At 43.8% G+C, this 17,323-nt stretch overlaps 2 protein-coding genes across 6 annotated transcripts in view; one reads left to right on the top strand and one right to left on the bottom strand.

Moving 5' to 3' along the window:
• Positions 1–211: 211 nt before the first annotated feature.
• Positions 212–10,587, top strand: M6PR (mannose-6-phosphate receptor, cation dependent). Of its 2 annotated transcripts, XM_046012186.1 has the most exons (8): positions 319–456; positions 2,019–2,069; positions 4,252–4,455; positions 5,755–5,921; positions 7,081–7,190; positions 7,468–7,598; positions 8,132–8,258; positions 8,720–10,587. In XM_046012186.1, the coding sequence occupies exons 3-8, from the start codon at positions 4,277–4,279 to the stop codon at positions 8,840–8,842; spliced, it is 837 nt and encodes a 278-aa protein (XP_045868142.1). In that variant the 5' UTR covers positions 319–456; positions 2,019–2,069; positions 4,252–4,276; the 3' UTR covers positions 8,843–10,587. The 2 variants fall into 2 exon arrangements, with proteins under 2 accessions (XP_045868141.1, XP_045868142.1); XM_046012185.1 differs by lacking the exon at positions 2,019–2,069 and having other exon boundaries at positions 212–456.
• Positions 9,578–17,323, bottom strand: part of PHC1 (polyhomeotic homolog 1) — a 22,739-nt gene continuing 14,993 nt past the window's right edge. For all 4 annotated transcript variants that reach the window (XM_046012183.1, XM_046012180.1, XM_046012181.1 and 1 more), the window contains 8 exons: positions 16,210–17,006; positions 15,263–15,410; positions 14,806–15,017; positions 14,109–14,223; positions 13,341–13,449; positions 12,973–13,123; positions 12,275–12,506; positions 9,578–11,450 (listed from right to left, as the gene is read on the bottom strand). In XM_046012183.1, the coding sequence (XP_045868139.1) occupies positions 11,296–11,450; positions 12,275–12,506; positions 12,973–13,123; positions 13,341–13,449; positions 14,109–14,223; positions 14,806–15,017; positions 15,263–15,410; positions 16,210–17,006 (1,919 nt within the window). In that variant the 3' untranslated portion in view covers positions 9,578–11,295. The remainder of the gene's footprint in view (positions 11,451–12,274; positions 12,507–12,972; positions 13,124–13,340; positions 13,450–14,108; positions 14,224–14,805; positions 15,018–15,262; positions 15,411–16,209; positions 17,007–17,323) is intronic.

Here is a 17,323-nt window from a genome sequence, read left to right as displayed (position 1 = left end):
GACCGCGCGTGACTCCGCGAGCGGAGAAGCTCAGGGGCGGGACTCTGGGACCCCATTGGTAGAAACGCGACCCCACCCCCAAAAGGTGGAACGCAACTTGAAAATCTCGAAAGTGGTTGGAGTTGATAGGACAAGGGCGGAGCTACAGGACCAGGATCCTGACCAATCAGAGTCTGGGATCGGCCGGGAGACCGGGAAGGGGAAAGGGGCGAAATGGTTCTGTGGTCACATGCCGCGGGGTCTAGTGGGAGGAGCAGTTGCCCAGAAGACGCCTGATGCTTCCTGTTTCCGGTTCCCGGAGTGGAGCACAGCGAGGCGCTTTGGGGAACACTGGCCTTTGACACGAGTTCTGGGTCCGGGGTCTGTGGCTGGCCCCTCGCTGGCCCTGTCTCCCAGCCCCAGACAGGTATTCAGCCGGGGATTCTGCGCCTTGGCTACTCCCTGCGCTCGTGACACGTGAGTATGAGGGGCGTGGAGGAGGAGGGGAGCTGGAGAGCGCTCACACCTCGGTGCCCGGGACAGGGGCTGGCAATCGCCAAGTCTCCCTTGGCCGGAGTTCTAGCCAAAATTCCAGCTAAGGAGCCCTAGGGCAGAATGGAGGCGGAGGCGTGAGGGGCGGGAGTTAGAGAGTCCCGAAGGGAGTGAGGGAGAAAAGACCTACCAAGACCGGAGAAGGATTCGACGTGTATTGGAAGGACCCTGGGTATGGAGTCGCTGGAGGTGTTCCTGGATACCTGTAGAGGGAATTTTTGGCTTGCATTGTGGAGGAAGGTAAAGTGGCATCATTTGGAGAGGATACGGCCCTAGGCAGTTGGGAAATCGGGAGACCAGACGGAATAAGAATTTGTAGAACCCTGGGAGAAGTTTGAAGAGGATGCGTGTATGGTATGGGATAGCTACTAGAGGGCTTATCTCGTGCTTTCTCTTTCTGGGGAGCTTCCGCCCATGGGACCTAGAGCCCCTTGTCTAGGGCTTCTCAGCGTTGGGCCGTTTAGCTAGTTAGGGTTGCTCTTCCGAAAGGGTAGACTGCTGGAGACAGGAGATGAGGGTCGTTACCTCAGGAATGAGCCAGACAGCAGAAAGTAGAAATTCCACTGAAAAATGGAAAATGCTCATGGCTAGTCTTGACGGGTGGGAAAGAGTGGTACAGATGCCCAGTGATTTGAACTGCTTCCCAATTCCTGGCTTAGTCAGTGGTCATTCCACTGAAGAGAATTGTTTAGCATTACCAAAATAGATCTGTCCTAGAACAAGAAAATTGAAGGGGATTTTCAAAATCTTAAAGTTTGGCCCTTTATTTCCAAAGTATCCAGACAGACTGTTGCACCTTGAGGATTTAAGTGTAGCACATTAAAAGGGAACTGCACAGCCCTTGGATTTCATATGCTCGCTAATAAATTTTTGCACCCCTATATTTATCAGAAAATAGCTTTATGCCATGAATCATCCAAGTTGCCCCACCAACTTCGTACATGTTTAATACTTGTATAACCTAGGGCAAATAATTTATCCTTTGTAAGCATCAGTTTCCTCATCTGTAAAATGAGAGAAATTATACCTACTTTTCTTGGCTGTGAAGATTGCAAACAATCTAGATAAAGCACTTTAGAGCATTTGCCACTGAATCAAAGAAGTAGCTCAAAACAGACAAACCTTAGGCAGAAAAGAGAGAAGAGTGTAAGTTGATTCTCAGCCTAACTTCTTGAACGAATAAGCAAATGAAAGAGTGTTCAGCTCCACTAATGGAGACTGCAGGGTGTTTAACTCTTTATCCTATCCCAATTTTGTTCTAATTTGGGAAAAGAAATCATAAACTGTTAACAAATAAGGAACTAACTTTGAGGCCATAGAACACAGCCTTCTGTATGAGCATCCCCTCTGGAAAACTGGTCCTGGAAAAAAAAAAGCTTGAAAGTCCAGAACGTTGAAATTTTAAATTAGATCCTGAGAGAATATAAGGAATATGGTGTGTTAAATCAATCTAATAAAAGGAATCTCTTAATACTTTTTTTTTTAAGGAACAATGCTGGTCATGTAATGTGTTGAGCAACGAGTTAATTTTAGGGAAGGTAGGAGTTTGAGGTTTGAGTTCTTTATTCTACCTCCTATTCAGTGAACTATGTGAGGAATCACTTCCCCCTACTTTGTCAAAAAGAAAGCAAGGCTTTGGCTGCCTACTCTGAGCCCCCAAAAATTAATGTGAAAGGGCATACACATGTAGTGGTTAAGTGTAGACCATGAACTCTGGAGCCAGACTTTCTGGGTCACTCCATTGGCTATGTCTCAGTTCTTTCATCTGTAAAATAAGGACAATAATTGTATTTACTGCATAGGGTTTTTGTAAGGATTAATTAGTTAATGCATGTTAAATGCTTTTAATAGTAAAAGGCAAGTACTCTATTAAAGTTTCCCATTAGTGCTCTAAATTCTGTTTTATGGGGACCTTGGATGTTATGACTGGTGATAATTATTCTATGGAAACACTTTACTAATACTATAGTGAGTTGGTTTTGGAAATAAGCAAAGTCGTTGGAACATCTGGGTGGCTCTGTCAGTTAAGTGTCTGTCTTTGGCTCAGGCCATGATCCCAGCATTCTGGGATCAGGCCCCATGTCAGGCTCCCTGCTCCAAGTGGAATCTGCTTCTCCCTCTGCCCCTCCCCATGCTTCTGCTCTCTCTCTTATCTCAAATAAGTAAATAAAATCTTAAGAGAAAAAAAAAAAAATACACAAAGTCGGGGAGAAAACTTCCCAAGCATTTGTTGCCCTAATGGAGTGTGAAAAATAGAAGGTCAAATGTAAGTTTGTTTAGGGGAGTAGAGAAAATTCAGTCGGCTCAGAGCTCCCATTTTCCTATCTTTAAATTTACTAATACCCATTAAACTCTGCCTAGTTTTTTATTCTGGAAATGTACTGGAGTTGGTGAACTTACCTGAAAAAGAATTAGAGGACTCTAAAAAATTAATTAGCCAAAGTCCAAAGTCTGGAAGCATGTTACTACAAGTAAGAAAAGTTTGGAAGAATTGAATACTTGTATGGTAACAGTGACACTGTTATACAATTAACAAGTAGCAGTGGCCTGGAGGATCATTAACTAATGGACATCAGAGTGAAGTCTTTTGCAAGGATAAATGAGTATGTCCTGGGTGAAGATGGATTAGAGGGGGAAAAAAAATGAGTTTAGGAAATGGAACCATGTGTTTCCATTCCTAGAGCAGTACAAGGAGCAAGAAAATTGGAAAGTGACTTAGTGATTCCTAAGAAAATTGTCACCAGCTCAGAGTGTACAAAGACAACTGCTTACTGGAAGTTTAGAAACTCTTGGGGCGCCTGGGTGGCTCAGTGGTTTAAGCCGCTGCCTTCGGCTCAGGTCATGATCTCAGGGTCCTGGGATCGAGTCCCGCATCGGGCTCTCTGCTCGGCAGGGAGCCTGCTTCCCTCTCACTCTCTCTGCCTGCCTCTCCGCCTACTTATGATCTCTCTCTGTCAAATAAATAAATAAAATCTTTAAAAAAAAAAAAAGAAACTCTTGAGATTTGTGACATGTAGAGCCTGAGGTGGATTTTGAAAGATGTCTTCACTCACTTCAACCCAGTGAATTTTCTTCTTCCTATAATTTAAACGATTGTGTTTTCAGAGATGAGCCATTAAATTAGGTAAATGTCAGCTTTTAGGTGCTATGGCTTTATTTATCTCTAATCGTCTTTCTAACTCATCTTTCTTAATCATCTTAATATGAAAAAGACTGTTGATGCTTCTGACTATTGACAGGAGAAGTTAGGAGCCGAAGTACTGGAGTCCCTCTCCCTATTTTACGTCTCTCTCAATAACTTTCAACCAGACTTTATCAAGTGTTAAGTTACAATTTGAGTGTTACCTTAGGGAGGACCGCAGGTTGAAGCCATTTTTATGAACAGTATTAAACCTTAAGTGTGAGATACTGCAATCTAACTTTTCATGAAACAGTTGAAAAGCTGTTCATACTCTCTCAAAATAAGTAAATAAATCTTTAAAAAGAAAAAGAAACCTAAAGATTAAGAATCCTGTTCTGAGTATTAGAGGACAGGGAAAAAAATAATGGGTAAAAGCTAAAAGCTCGAAATAGACACAAAAAAATAAAGCCCAACTTCATGTTAATAAGGAAAACTGACTAATGTAGAATAAGTGATGGATGGAAGATAAAACAGTAAAAATTGTACATTCATATGCTTTCTCTCTCTCTTCCCCCACCCCATCTTCCCCGCTTCCTCAGCACCCACACCCTCTCTCCCAAAAGGATGTTCCTCTTCTATAGCTGCTGGAGGACTGGACTGCTCCTGCCACTGCTCCTAGCTGTGGCAGTAAGAGAATCCTGGCAGACAGAAGAAAAAACCTGCGACCTGGTAGGAGAAAAAGGGCGAGAGTCGGAGAAAGAGTTGGCTCTACTGAAGAGGCTGCAACCACTGTATAACAAAAGGTAACTGAGAACAGCTTTAAAGGGCTTGAGAAAATAATTTTGTTAAAGAATCTTTTCTTAGGGGGGAAAAAAAAAAAAGAATCTTTTCTTAGGGGCCTGGTGGACTCAGTTGGTAGAGCATATGACTCTTGATCTTGGGGTTGTAAGTTCGAGTCCCACATTGGGTATAAAAATACTTTTAAAAAAAAAATCTTAAGAGGAGCGCCTGGGTGGCTCAGTGGGTTAAAGCCTCTGCCTTTCGCTCAGGTCATTATCCCAGGGTCCTGGGATTGAGCCCCGCATCGGGCTCTCTGCTTGGCAGGGAGCCTGCTTCCTCCTCTCTCTCTCTCTGCCTGCCTCTCTCCCTACTTGTGATCTCTGTCAAATAAATAAATAATATCTTAAAAAAAAAAAAAATCTTAAGAATATTTTTTTTTCCTCCACTTAATGACTTTTAGTATTACTACTCTATATGGAGGGAAAACGTGTATAATAACCAACTCTGGGAGACGGTTCTAGTCTGAACTTTAGTAATGGTCTTATTTGGCCAGGATATCTTACTTTTTATTAAAGTATGCTCCATGCCCAGCGTGGAGCCCAGTGCAGGGCTCATATCTACAACTCTGAGATCAAGACCTAAGCTGAGATTGAGAGTTGGATGCTAACCTACTGAGCCACCCGGGCACCCCTGTTTTTGTTTTTGTTTTTGATGCTGTAAAGCAAATTCTGAGCCCAGATTTTAGTAGCAGTGTGCAATTCTCTTGTGCAGAAGAGTCACTGTTTTCAAGACTGGATCCAGGAGACCAGCTTGTAGGATTAAAAAGCATTATTTGGTACTTCCATGTAATAGGACTTTAGAAGTATCAGATAAACATTGAGGCCTATACACATCAGACATGTCAGGAATCTTTGGGTATGTAAATCTGAAGTGGATTTTCAAGGAACAAGGAGCCATGGGATACTTCCCATGAACATAGATCCATTCATAGGGAAATAGCAACTGACACTTCAGCATAGTCTAGAACAGGTATTCTAGAATATCTAGCTGTCTTGGATGTTGTGTTTTAAACAGTCATCGTCAATAATTAGGATTGTCTTCATTCAACAAATGAACTGTTAACTATTACGTGGATATTTCATGATCAACAAATATTATTAACTAGTACATTTAGTTGTGACATCAGATAAATAAATTGATCACACTTGGCAGGAGGTGGGGGGGTCTGTAGAGGTAGGCAGCTTAAAGGAAGAGAGGCTGCTTGTCCTAAAGCTGATAGCCAGTAACTTCTCTTCCTTCTTTCTCCTCACTTCTCCTTACAGCTTTGAGAGCACTGTGGGCCAGGGTCCGGACACATACATCTATATATTCAGGGTCTGCCGGGAAGCTGGCAACCGCACCTCTGGGGCAGGCCTGGTGCAGATCAACAAAAGTAATGGGAAGGAAAGAGTGGTAGGGAGACTCAACGAGACTCACGTCTTCAATGGAAGTAAGACTCTCCCTGTTGGTTAATGGATCCCAGGTCAATCCCTCTGACGATCCTGTATGTTCAGCCTTTTGCATTCTTTCTAGAGTATTATATGGTATATGTGCTTCAGCTCACATGAGACTATAAACCACAAGATACCTAGTTCCACAGCTCCTCTAGAGTCATGGGTCAGGACCTTTATGTTTGTTTTGAAGTTAATGAAAAGCTCATGCATAAAGAGTCTAGCTGGGATTCGGTAGCTTAATGTGTTTTTCATACCAGGCTTGAAAACACCAACAACCATTTCTCATTGAATTAGTCCAGTTTTGCCAGTTACATTTTCAAAGATTAAGCTTTTTTGCAAACCTGTCTACCAAAACTTCCCCAGCCAACTTGTGCTGTGGTGATTAGGTTTCTCAGAAGTCATAAAATCATGTTGCTGGAAAGAACTATGTGAGCACCTGTGGTCTAATTCCCTCCCTTAAGCTGATAACTGTATTTTCCAGTGCAGATATTTGTATCAATAATATAATGAAAAATAACATTAAGAATTTGGGGGTAAGTAGGGGTTGGAAGACTGGATTTTTGACCCAGCTCATGTTTACTTGCCTGTGACTTTGAAAAATCATTTCATCTTGTGTTTCTTCATATGTACAAGATTAGAAGCAGAATCTTTACCTTATTCACCTCACATGATTGATAAGTCGAAGGATATTTTGCAAAAGAAATTTGAGTGCCATAAATACTAAAGAAGAAATGGCTCCTGATTTTAAAAAACATACACCTTGCATTTATCTGTGGCTAATTTTAAATCTTAGGTTTTCCCCTGCCACCTAAGAATTTTATGGAACCTCTTCTTTTGATGTGAGCAGGTGTTCAGAAAATGTAAATCATTGTGAAAGCATGGGTCCTAATTGTTTTTGCACTATTAGTTGCCTGCCTTTAATATGGAAAATTAAGACTATTCTTACATGAATATCTGATTCTTCATTGTCTTAAGGGAACACAAAGCTGTTATAAAGAAGCAGGTTTTAACTTGGTATTTCTGGTTTACGGAGCTCATATTGATACTGGTTATTTTAATCAAAACCAATTTCATTGAACTCCTTCATTCTTTTCTGCCATCATACCCAGGCCTGCCTTCCTGCCCCAAAGCAACATTTCCATTGTCCCTCCTCAGGTAATTGGATCATGCTGACCTATAAAGGGGGTGACGAATATGACAGTCACTGTGGCATGGAGCAGCGTCGTGCAGTGGTGATGATCTCCTGCAATCGACACACACTAGCGGTGAGGCATCCCGGGGCACATGAGCCTAGAGAGCAGATGAGAGCACTGACCTGAGAGGGAAAGAATTTCCACAGGGAAAAAGATACATCGGGACAAACAAGAGAAAACTAGTTCAATTTTTCCTTGTGTCACAGACACCTGTGTTCGATCATACATGGAAAATAAGTTACTGAATCAGGAGAGAAAGCAAATGTTTTTTAGTTTGTGGGTTTTTTCTAAATAAGCGTCGAAACAGTTAACCACATTGTTGTGTTCTGTTCTGTCCTTTCATCATCAGGACAATTTTAACCTTGTGTTTGAGGAGCGAGGCAAAGTTCAAGATTGTTTCTACCTCTTTGAGATGGATAGCAGCTTGGCCTGTTCCCCAGAGATCTCTCACCTCAGTGTGGGTTCTATCTTACTAGTCACGTGAGTGCTTTTTCTTTTATCAGTCCAAACCCTTTTTTCTCCCCCTTAAACTCAATTACTTGGTGACACTTAGACACAAATTGTGTGTGTACACACTATACTATAATGGGGGGGGGGGGGCTTTTAAACTCTGATTATGCAAGTTTTAAAAAGTTAGATATAATGTTTCACCCCTAATATTTGCATTTGGAAATGCTTTACGTCCCATTACTGGAAAACTGGACAATTTTATTATTATCCCATTAGATTATAAGAACTTTCGGGGAAGTGGAACTGTATACCTAGCTAATAGTACTTATTCTTGGCTCTAAGTCAGAGTCAAGATTGTCTTATTTTTGTCTGAGCCTTTGCTTTTAGATGTGCTCTAACTGGTTTTCTAAAGAAGGCACCCTTCCCATTTTAGGGGCGTTTTTTCCCCCCATTTTTATAGAATACAGTCTAGGAAACCACTAATGAAGAATATAAAGATTACCTTTCTTATCAGTTTTACTATTCCTTGGTTTTCAAGTAGCGATGTCTTTCTTCCTCAATAGGTTTGCATCACTGGTTGCAGTCTATATCATCGGGGGGTTCCTATACCAGCGACTGGTGGTGGGAGCCAAGGGAATGGAGCAGTTTCCCCACTTAGCCTTCTGGCAAGATCTTGGCAACCTGGTAGCAGTAAGTAACAGGACTGGTGGCTGAGTCTGTAGCCTGCCGCCAAGGCTGAGTGACCAACCACCCTGGTTTACCCAGACAGAGGGATTTCCAGGGATGTAGGACTTCGGGTGCTAAACACAAAGGAGTCCCAGGCCCTAGTACAAAGTAACAAGTAGCATAGCATCTTAGTGTCTGGCCTTGGGAAAGAAAGGCTTGGCTGGAGGAGCAACACTGTTGCTTAAATTGAGGAATTTGATAAAGCTATTAAGGGACCTGGATGGGGAGAAAGTAAGACCTAATTAGAATTTTTCTCCCATTAGCCCTAAATTCAATTTAGGCTGGCCCTTAGAGGTTCTGGATTTTCTCATTATCCTTGAAGAAACCTAGTTCTTGCCATATTCTTAGGCCATGGGTATATTTTGCCTCACCCTCAAAGTTGGTTATTCCAAATTATCATTTCCTTCCTTTGCTTCTCTCTACAGGATGGTTGTGATTTTGTGTGCCGTTCTAAACCCCGCAATGTGCCTGCTGCGTATCGTGGTGTGGGGGATGATCAGCTGGGCGAGGAGTCAGAAGAAAGGGATGATCATTTATTACCAATGTGATTGCACTTTAAATGCCCAGCTGCTTCTTCAGTCCCCCAAACCAAAGCATACTCAGCCAGATTTTTTTTTTTTCAGCCAGATTTCTTAAGCAGTCTCCACTCCAGTCTCTCATCCCATCCTTAACATTGATCTTGCTTTCCAGTTTGCTTCTGATTTGCATTCTCTTCTCACTAGTAGAAATGCCTTCCCTTTGCTCCTTATTTTGTTTTTTTGTTTTTTTTTTCTAGAGAGGTACAGTTATAGGACAGAGATAAAATAATAGGGCCCGTGCAGAAGAGGCTATCACACTATCTCTTGGTATCATAAGGTACAAGATAGTTACAATGAGCAAAAAAAGTGTGGCAGGCTCCCTGAGTCCTGAGTCTTTTTTAAACATATTTTCACAAGTTTTTGAGACACTGGATTTCTTTAATTAAAAAAAAAAAGGGCAAAGAAACATTATTTATACAAGGTTTGATTGCTTTCTTGCTGTTACTCTGTACCCTACAGTAGTCTCCATGAGAACCTGGATGTAATTTCTTGCTGCTTGGAACTACTCTATGGTGATTACTTGGTTACATTCCAAGTATTTCTATTTGGTCTGAGCCTGGGGATGTTGCAGGCTTGCTTCTCCCACCTCTGGGGTTGGGATGAGGAAAATGTTAATTTCCCACTTAGAGGATTATAAAATACCATCACATCAGTTGTTGGCAGTGGAGTGTCCTTATAGCTGGAACTGGGCCCTGGATTGTGGCCTTGTGGTCATGGACCTTATATGGCCAAAATGCCTTATCCAGAAGTCTAGTCCATTGGAAAGGGAAAGTGAATGGGACCTCTTGTGCTATAGGGGTTTCAGAAAAGGAAGTCTGTTTACCTGTAGTGGGATCTCCTTGTTGACTTTCTTCTCCCACTCACAGTAAAAGCTTTAGGCAAAGCTTTTCTTCTAAGCTGTTTCCCTCTACCAGTATTTCTATATATGTTGCACTTTCTTCACAGGCATGTCAACTTCCCCCTTTCCTCCCCACCAAATCTTCTGGAAAGGAATGAAAGCAGAGGTGGGACATCTAGTGCTTTGCCATCCTGTGCTCTGGGTGTGGAATGCTGCTGCACCTGTCCCTTCTGGCTCAGGGAAGTATCTTCTTGCCCACAGCAGTTTCTGTGGGAAGAGGCTTTGAATCCTCTGATGCTTCCACTTTTTTGTTTAGGCCATGTGCCCAGAAAGATGCCTGGCCCGATCTTTCCATAATAGTGAACCTGGGCCATTAAAGAGTAACTTGGCTCCACTGGACACAAGAGGGCGCAATAGGCAGGGGCTTTTCATAGCTTTTAGGGAAGAAAACGAAATTATTTCGTCTTTGGACTTTTAAATACTATTGGAATGATTTTTTTTTCTTCTTTCTAAACAGGGAAAATAATGTTATAAAAGCATCTTTTTTGTTAACTTGTTTGCATCCCTCCCCCACACTGGTGTTTTAAAAATGCAAAAAGAAAAAAGAAAAAAACTACACTTTTTTGTATAAAAACACTTAAAAGATTAAAAAAAACAAACAAACAAGTTGCCCTAGTCTTTTGTATGAAAGAGGATAGAGACGTTGGAATGGAGTAAGAGACAACAGACCAATTTTTATCCTTTTACAGAGAAGGAAAAAAATATTTAATATTTTTGTTGTATAAGGAATAGCGCCTAAGGTAGGTACTTATACTCCTGACCTCAGCCTCACACACTCCCGTTTTAATAAAGCTATAGGACAGAGCAGAGTTGGAATTGAAAAGAAAGGGCAGGAGACACGACAGAGAAACTGAAGGGAGCAGGGGGATGCAAAAAGAATGACAACCATGTGTGTGCCACACACCTTTTAGCCCCTGCAGCAAATTAGAATGACGTCCACCAAGTCTCTGCACCAGCGAGCGAGCCTGCCACAGATGCAGGAAAAAACGTTCAATACTAAGGGAGCGACGACAGAGAAAACTCTCGGCCCCAGCCACAGTTGGGCAATCCAGAGGGAAGAGAGGAAGTACCAGATGTCTGATACTTGTGTCACACAAGCTAGAGAAACCCTATCTCCCACTGTTGAGGCACACCTACGTCCCACCCACTCACTGCCTTACCATACGGTACTGTCTACTCCTCTTGGAGAGCTGAGACCCTGGCTAGATACTCCACTCCAGGATAAGGCTGAGCAGTCCTAGTTCTCTAGACTGCTTTTATAAAAATTGGATTAGGGTAGGTGAGAAAAGTGAGAACTGTAATGATTTTAAAAAATAAGGTAGAACCAGAAAAAATGTCACAGCTGCCGCCATGTAGCACCAGCAACCAATTCTTGCACTTTTCCTCCCTGTCTCAGTAATCCCCTCTACAGAAGATTCAGGTAATTGGAACAGCTCTTTCTTCCCTGTAAAGTCTGCTGGTACCAGGTTATAACCTGGACAGTGGAGAGTGTCTGCCTTAGGCTTGTTTGTGCAAGAGGGCCACCTTAGGTCTCCTTGAGGACGTTTATCTTGGCGCAGATCTTGAGGGCAGGGCCCAACTTGATGTTCATGGCACTCATAAGATGCTCCTCTTTAAGTAATAAAAGGGCCTGTCCATCAATCTCCTGGGAACGAAACTCCTCTGCAATCTCTTGGCAGCCTAGAAGGAAATGGTGGGAATACATATGAAAAACTACATGGTGGTACGTACAGAGGACAGGAGGGGGAAATTGAAGATGAAAAAAAGGGGAATCCAGCAGTGGTTAATCCCAATGTACTCATCCTAAATTCAGGAATATAAAAGTCTAGGGTGGCAAGCTTTGGAAGTAAAATGAAATCCGAGAAACTAGCTATTTAAAAAAGCCAAGAGGAAAGAATAACAACAAAGTTGTTCAATCACAGAAATAACTTCATTCAACTAGCTTGAGGGAGAAAAGGGAAGGAGCAAGATCATACGTTTTCTTTTACGCTAGCAGAAAAATCAAAGTTCAGAGCCTTTATGACATCTTTGTTTAAGAGCCCAGGGTTCAGACAAATGGCAAAAAGGGTAAGTTGACTCTTTTCTGGAGAAAACCATCCTTTGTCAAGAAGAGTTAATCCTGCCTGGAAGAGTGTGGGATAACAACGGCCCCTACTTTCCTAATCCCATTAGTGGAAACAGTCTTTTATCCATGACAGGTGTCACAAAAATCACATATAAAAAATGTGCTTTACCTAAAAATTACTGGTAAATAAAAAAGTGAAAATCAAACACTGCAAGATTGTTGACATAGTAGAGGACAATCAGCCCAAAAGAAAATTAAACCAGGGTGTGTGCAAGTTAACTTTGTGTAAATATGAAGAACAGAACCTCTGCCATACCATACTTAAGTGCCTACTGCTTAAAAGTCCATTCTGTTCCCTATCACAAAGGCCCATGTGGGATAACCTAAAGAAAAGTAAACCTATATGTGATCTGGGTTCTCCTGGATAGGTCCTCAATACCTTGTAGAGAAGCGATAAACTCATACACCTCTTCTACAGTCCAACGGCTGGGATTGCTAGACAGGAACACAGGGTTGATGCCATGTAATTCTGGCGTCGGTGGTGCCGTATTGGGGTTCCCCAGGTCACGTTCTCCATGCCCAGTTCGCACAGATAAAGGCCCAGGAGACGTTGGAGAGAGTGCTTCATCGTAACTGGAATTATCTGAACCCCGGCTAGAGTCCTCTTGACCCTACGGAGAACATCACAAAGCCATGAGGTCATGAACAGTGTCAGGACATTCATTTCTTTGCCCCTTCCCAGCCAATAGGGTTTGGGTTAATACTAGGCACAGAGCAAAAACTAGTATTAGAGTGAAGAAACTGTACTTTGTTTGCAAATGGCCGGGAGTCACTAGTCCACCCTCAAGTAACTTCCAAGTATAAACTATCTCTTTCTTGATTGACCCCTTCTTCCAACAATCGAACTAGATTTTGTCAAAGATAATGTGATGTAATGATTAATGGGTACGTGAACCAGTAATCACTTGAGAAGAGACAAGGAGTCACAATCTCTTGGAATCTGGACGAATGCTATCAATACAGAACTCAGAGTTCCGGTCTCATACTCTTTTATCGGGGCAAAGGAACTGCCTGGCAGGGAAAGACAAAGGAAGAAGGACCATTTTCAAGGTAGCTGGCTGTGCAACGGAAGCTCACCCGGTGGCGCTTGCCCTGGATCTTGGCACGAGCGATCTCCGAGGAGCTGCGGCGGGGTCCCCGCCGACGAACGCGAGCATAGTTGGCTTCTTGGAACTCTTTCATTTTTTTCCTCTTCAGCCGGAACTGGTGACTACAGCTCACATTATACCTAAGGGTTGGGGCGTATATGGAGTGTCGGCAGTGCTAGATGGGACTGCCCAGCTAGCCGAGGCTGCGTGGGAGTTGGTATTTTAAGGACCGACTTGGGGAAGAACACAAAAGCAAAGACAGGAAACGTCAGCTATGAGGTGATCCTAGGGAAGGAGCCCGCTATTCGATGGAGGAACTGGTGCTGAAGGTAAGGAAGGGGCAGGTGCCCACAGTACCTCTTAGCGCAGGTCATTGAGCAGAACCTCTTGGAGCCACGAAACTGCTCAGCAGGAGCATACTTCCCGCAGTACTCACACTTCAGGAGGTTGGCCTTCTTATCCAGCTCTGGAAAATAACGTATCCCTGGGGAGCTATCGCTGATCCCGCTGCTGCTCAGGCCATCATTAGGCCCACAGCTGGCTAATTACTCTCAGGTTTGCCCCTCAAGACCTACACAACCTAATTCGGAATCCCCAACCATAAAGACACGTCCTTCAGGAACATCATGGCCTTCCTGACTTAAACCAGCCCAGTTTCCATCTTCAGTGACTAACTTGATCCCAATTTATACTCTCAGGTTGCCAACAAAACCGCATTTTAGAATAGGAGAGAGGAACTAATTACTAACTAGAAAGACACAGGAACCCTCTCCCAACACAAGTTTACAAAAGTAGTGGGAGTAATACAAACAAGAGTCCTTAATATAGATGATAAAACCTAGAATGAGAAATGGAAATTTAGAAATATCCTATTTTACATTACCTTTTGAAAAATACATCCTTAAGAGTAAGTAATTCAAGAGGTTAGCTTGATAAAATTGCCCTAATTCCATAGGGAACTCCTTTTGTGTGATTCTATACATTTTGATATTTAATACAGTTCCTGCATGTGGCTGGACTTCATATAACTCCCACTTTAAATAATTACTATTTCACACTGAGTGCTCAAACACATCTATCTCCCTGAGCCTCCTTCCCCAGATGGGTCTCTAAATAAATACTTACCAGCAGATGGGCTGTCCCCTCCCAAGGGGCCCCCTGACTGATTCTCATTCAGCCCTGTAGGCAGGCCAGTCTGTAGTGGCTTCTCAGACTCTTTCAGTAACTGAGAACAGCCCACCTGTGCCAGAAAAAGTTTACGGTTAAGTTAGCCTAGTTCCTTTCTGCTTCTCTATAACTTTCCCCAGTATTTCTCACTGCCATGTCTCTGCCTGGTTCTCAGAGTTAATGGCCACGTCTGGTTTAGAGAAACATTTTTCAACATGGCAATCAAGAGGCCCTACCTGGCTCTTTTCAGATGAGCCACTGGAAAACATGTTCCTAACTTGGCATCCTAGCTTGTCCTTTTCCTTCCAAAGTTGCAGACACCTGCATTCTAGGCCTAGTTCTGCAAATCCTGGTATCTAGAAAAGTCCCTTAACTTCTCTACCACAAATTTCTTAATTATGATACAGCCGAGTTTGTGTAACTAAACATTACAGCTTCTTCCTTCTCCTCTTCCCAACATTTTCATTTGTTGGTCTACACATACTATTTCCTTCCCCCCTTCCCTTCTTTCTTTACAACTAACTATACAAACAATAGAATTGAACCATTCTCCAATAATTAAATAGTTCTGAGATTTGATTTTAGTGAACTTTGGAAAGATAATAATCAGACCAAGTCCCCACTTGAAAGTCCCACCTTATGGCCCTGCCCTCACCGGGAAAGGCTCTGCTCCTTCCTGGATAACGAAGCCTTCAATGATGTGGGTGAGAATCTGGGGCTTCACGATGGCCTGTGGTGGTTTTGAGTCACCCATTTGTCTGGACACCATGGCTAGTGTAGGGGGGGGTGCAGCTGGGGCAGGAGCCAAGGCTACTAGTTCACTGCTTGGAGTACTAGCATTCACACCAGTCACTGGTTCAGCTTTCTCTGGAAAAGATTAAGGAACAGATAAGAGGATCACATAACTGATCCATCTATTAGCCAAGTCAGTCCGATCTTCCACAATAATACATGTTCACCTTTGATCATTCACCCTGGAGTCCCTGTTTTTGGATCTACCCATTGGTCCACCAAGTTCAGGGTCATCTTCTATGGAACCAGATTTAGCTCTGAGCTCACTCAGAACAGGTCTCTAATTTCTGCACTCAAATCGCACTGCAGAAGTCAATTACCTCCAAGACTGCTCTTCTCCTCCACGGCCTTTGGGCTTTCGGCTACTGGAGATGCCTTGGCAGGAAGCATTGAACCCAACGTGGAGACATCATCTCTCTCCTCCTCAGACTCTGCCTTGCGTTTGACAGCCAATGTCTGGGGTTTGCTCTATATAGTGAAAAACAGGAAAGAAACCAAGATGTAGGAGTGAAGGATATAAGGAACCTCAATGACCACCAAACTGTCAGTGAAAACGTTCTTGATTCCAGATTACCCAATCTGCATACTTCCCATGGTACACTAGAATTCCCGGTCATTCCCAAGAAGTGTATCTTCTACATCAGGACAAAAGAAAATGTCACATTTAGTCCTGACCTACACCTCAGGATCTTAGTTCATTATGGCTCCACCGAGAACCACTGTTTTTCTAAAGACCAACTTAAGTGAGTAAGGCTATCTTGACCTAATTTAGTACAGATCCAAAAACCCAGAATGATTTCAGGAGCAAATCAAGCTGTGTGAAGTACAGATTATTATACACGGTAACATCTCTCCTACAAAAGAACAAATAAATACCAGTATCTTAACCTTCCATCAATGCCTCTCTCACAAAAGAAGGACAAACCAGTATCTTTTTTAAGTGTTACAGTTTGTAACAAATAGTTGTTACAGATGAAACAATATGATTCACAGAGCAGTTGGTGCAATACCATATTCACCGGCCATGCTCACTCACCCACACATATTAATTATCTATTTGTTATGGACTGAATGTTTGTGGTTCCCCTCCCCGACCCAATTCCTAAGTCCTAACCCCAGTATGACTGTATTTGGAGATGGGGCTTCTAAGGAAGTAATGAAGGTAAAATGATAAGTATCAGTATCTCAACCTTCCGAACTCATTACTCCCCTCCTAAGTTAAGTTCTATGTCCACTGAGCCCCAGGTCCACTCAAGACCTCACTCACCGGCAGGTGCACAGACTGCATGTAGAAGGCAGCAGGTACCTGGGCCACAACAGGTGAGGAGGTCGTAGCCCCACCCTTTACCACATGTGCTGTCCCCTGCACAGGAGCGAGGCTCATCCCAGACGCCAGCGTGGGAGGGCACTCTTGCAGGGCCCCGGCAGCCTGGGATGAAGGTGGCGAGGAGGCCAAATGGGCCTGACTGGGCTGCACTGTATTGGGCATGCCCCGGGAAGTAGGGACAGCAGCAGCCAGCTGTGCCAACCCCAGAGCCTGTGCCTGGGCCGTCCCGGGCTGCCGGGTGCCCACCACTTGCACAGGGATATGGGGTGGTGGTTGCTGGGTAGCTGACATCTTAGCAGCGCCTAACTGAGGAGGCTTGATAGGTGCTACAGGTGGTTTGGACTGGATGGGGATGGGTGGCTTGGGGGTTGGGTCAGGCGGGAGGGACAAGGGTGAAGACTGGAGCATGGGTTGAACAACCAGGGTCTGGGCTTGCTGCTGGGACTGGGAAGGAGGGACCTGCTGAGTAGGTGGGACCTGCGGTGGCTGAGGGGCAGTGAGGGTGGCGGCTGGCGGTGGGGGCGGGGGCGGGGGCGGCGGCGGCTGCTGCTGCTGCTGCTGCTGCTGCTGGGCCAGCTGGAGGTGCGTGGCTGTGTGGAGGAGCTGGGACTGCCGGTGCTGGAACTGCTGCTGGTGGTGGATGGCGATCTGCTGCTGGATCACCACCTGTTTCTGCTGGAGGTGGATCTGCTGCTGTTGCTGAATCAGGGAGTGGGGCTGGATCTGCGTGTAGGTGGCTACAGCGGGGTGCCCCGAGCGGAACAAAGAAGAGCGGAAAATTATCATCGGTACAAATTGAAAGGGAAATCACCTTTCCAAGGTGTACTTGGCTTTGGGATCACACAGTGAAGGGAAATCAAACCTGGCGGACCCAAGAGATCACTTCATGCACACTCTTGCCTCTGAGTCAGACATAACTAAGTCTCGCTCTATAGTGAAGCACCTCCAGGGAAGAAGTCCCTTGGCCAATCATTTCACGGTCCTCAGTAATTTCTTGCAGCCATCTAACTTTTATTTTCTTTGCTCCACTAAATCCTGATAGTTTGACCCAACA

Source organism: Meles meles, chromosome 7 (assembly GCF_922984935.1).
Source record: "Meles meles chromosome 7, mMelMel3.1 paternal haplotype, whole genome shotgun sequence".
Taxonomy (NCBI): domain Eukaryota; kingdom Metazoa; phylum Chordata; class Mammalia; order Carnivora; family Mustelidae; genus Meles; species Meles meles.
Note: the sequence above shows the minus strand (reverse complement) of the source record. Positions and strands in the feature narration are given on the sequence as shown.

What these genes read in the sequence shown, in the direction of transcription:
- M6PR (XM_046012185.1), top strand. Translation starts at nt 230, where the DNA reads ATGCCGCGGGGTCTAGTGGGAGGAGCAGTTGCCCAGAAGACGCCTGAT. An exon ending in GGTTCTATCTTACTAGTCAC is followed by an intron (nt 7,599 to 8,131) that starts GTGAGTGCTTTT and finishes CTTCCTCAATAG; the next exon opens with GTTTGCATCACTGGTTGCAG. An exon ending in ATCTTGGCAACCTGGTAGCA is followed by an intron (nt 8,259 to 8,719) that starts GTAAGTAACAGG and finishes TTCTCTCTACAG; the next exon opens with GATGGTTGTGATTTTGTGTG.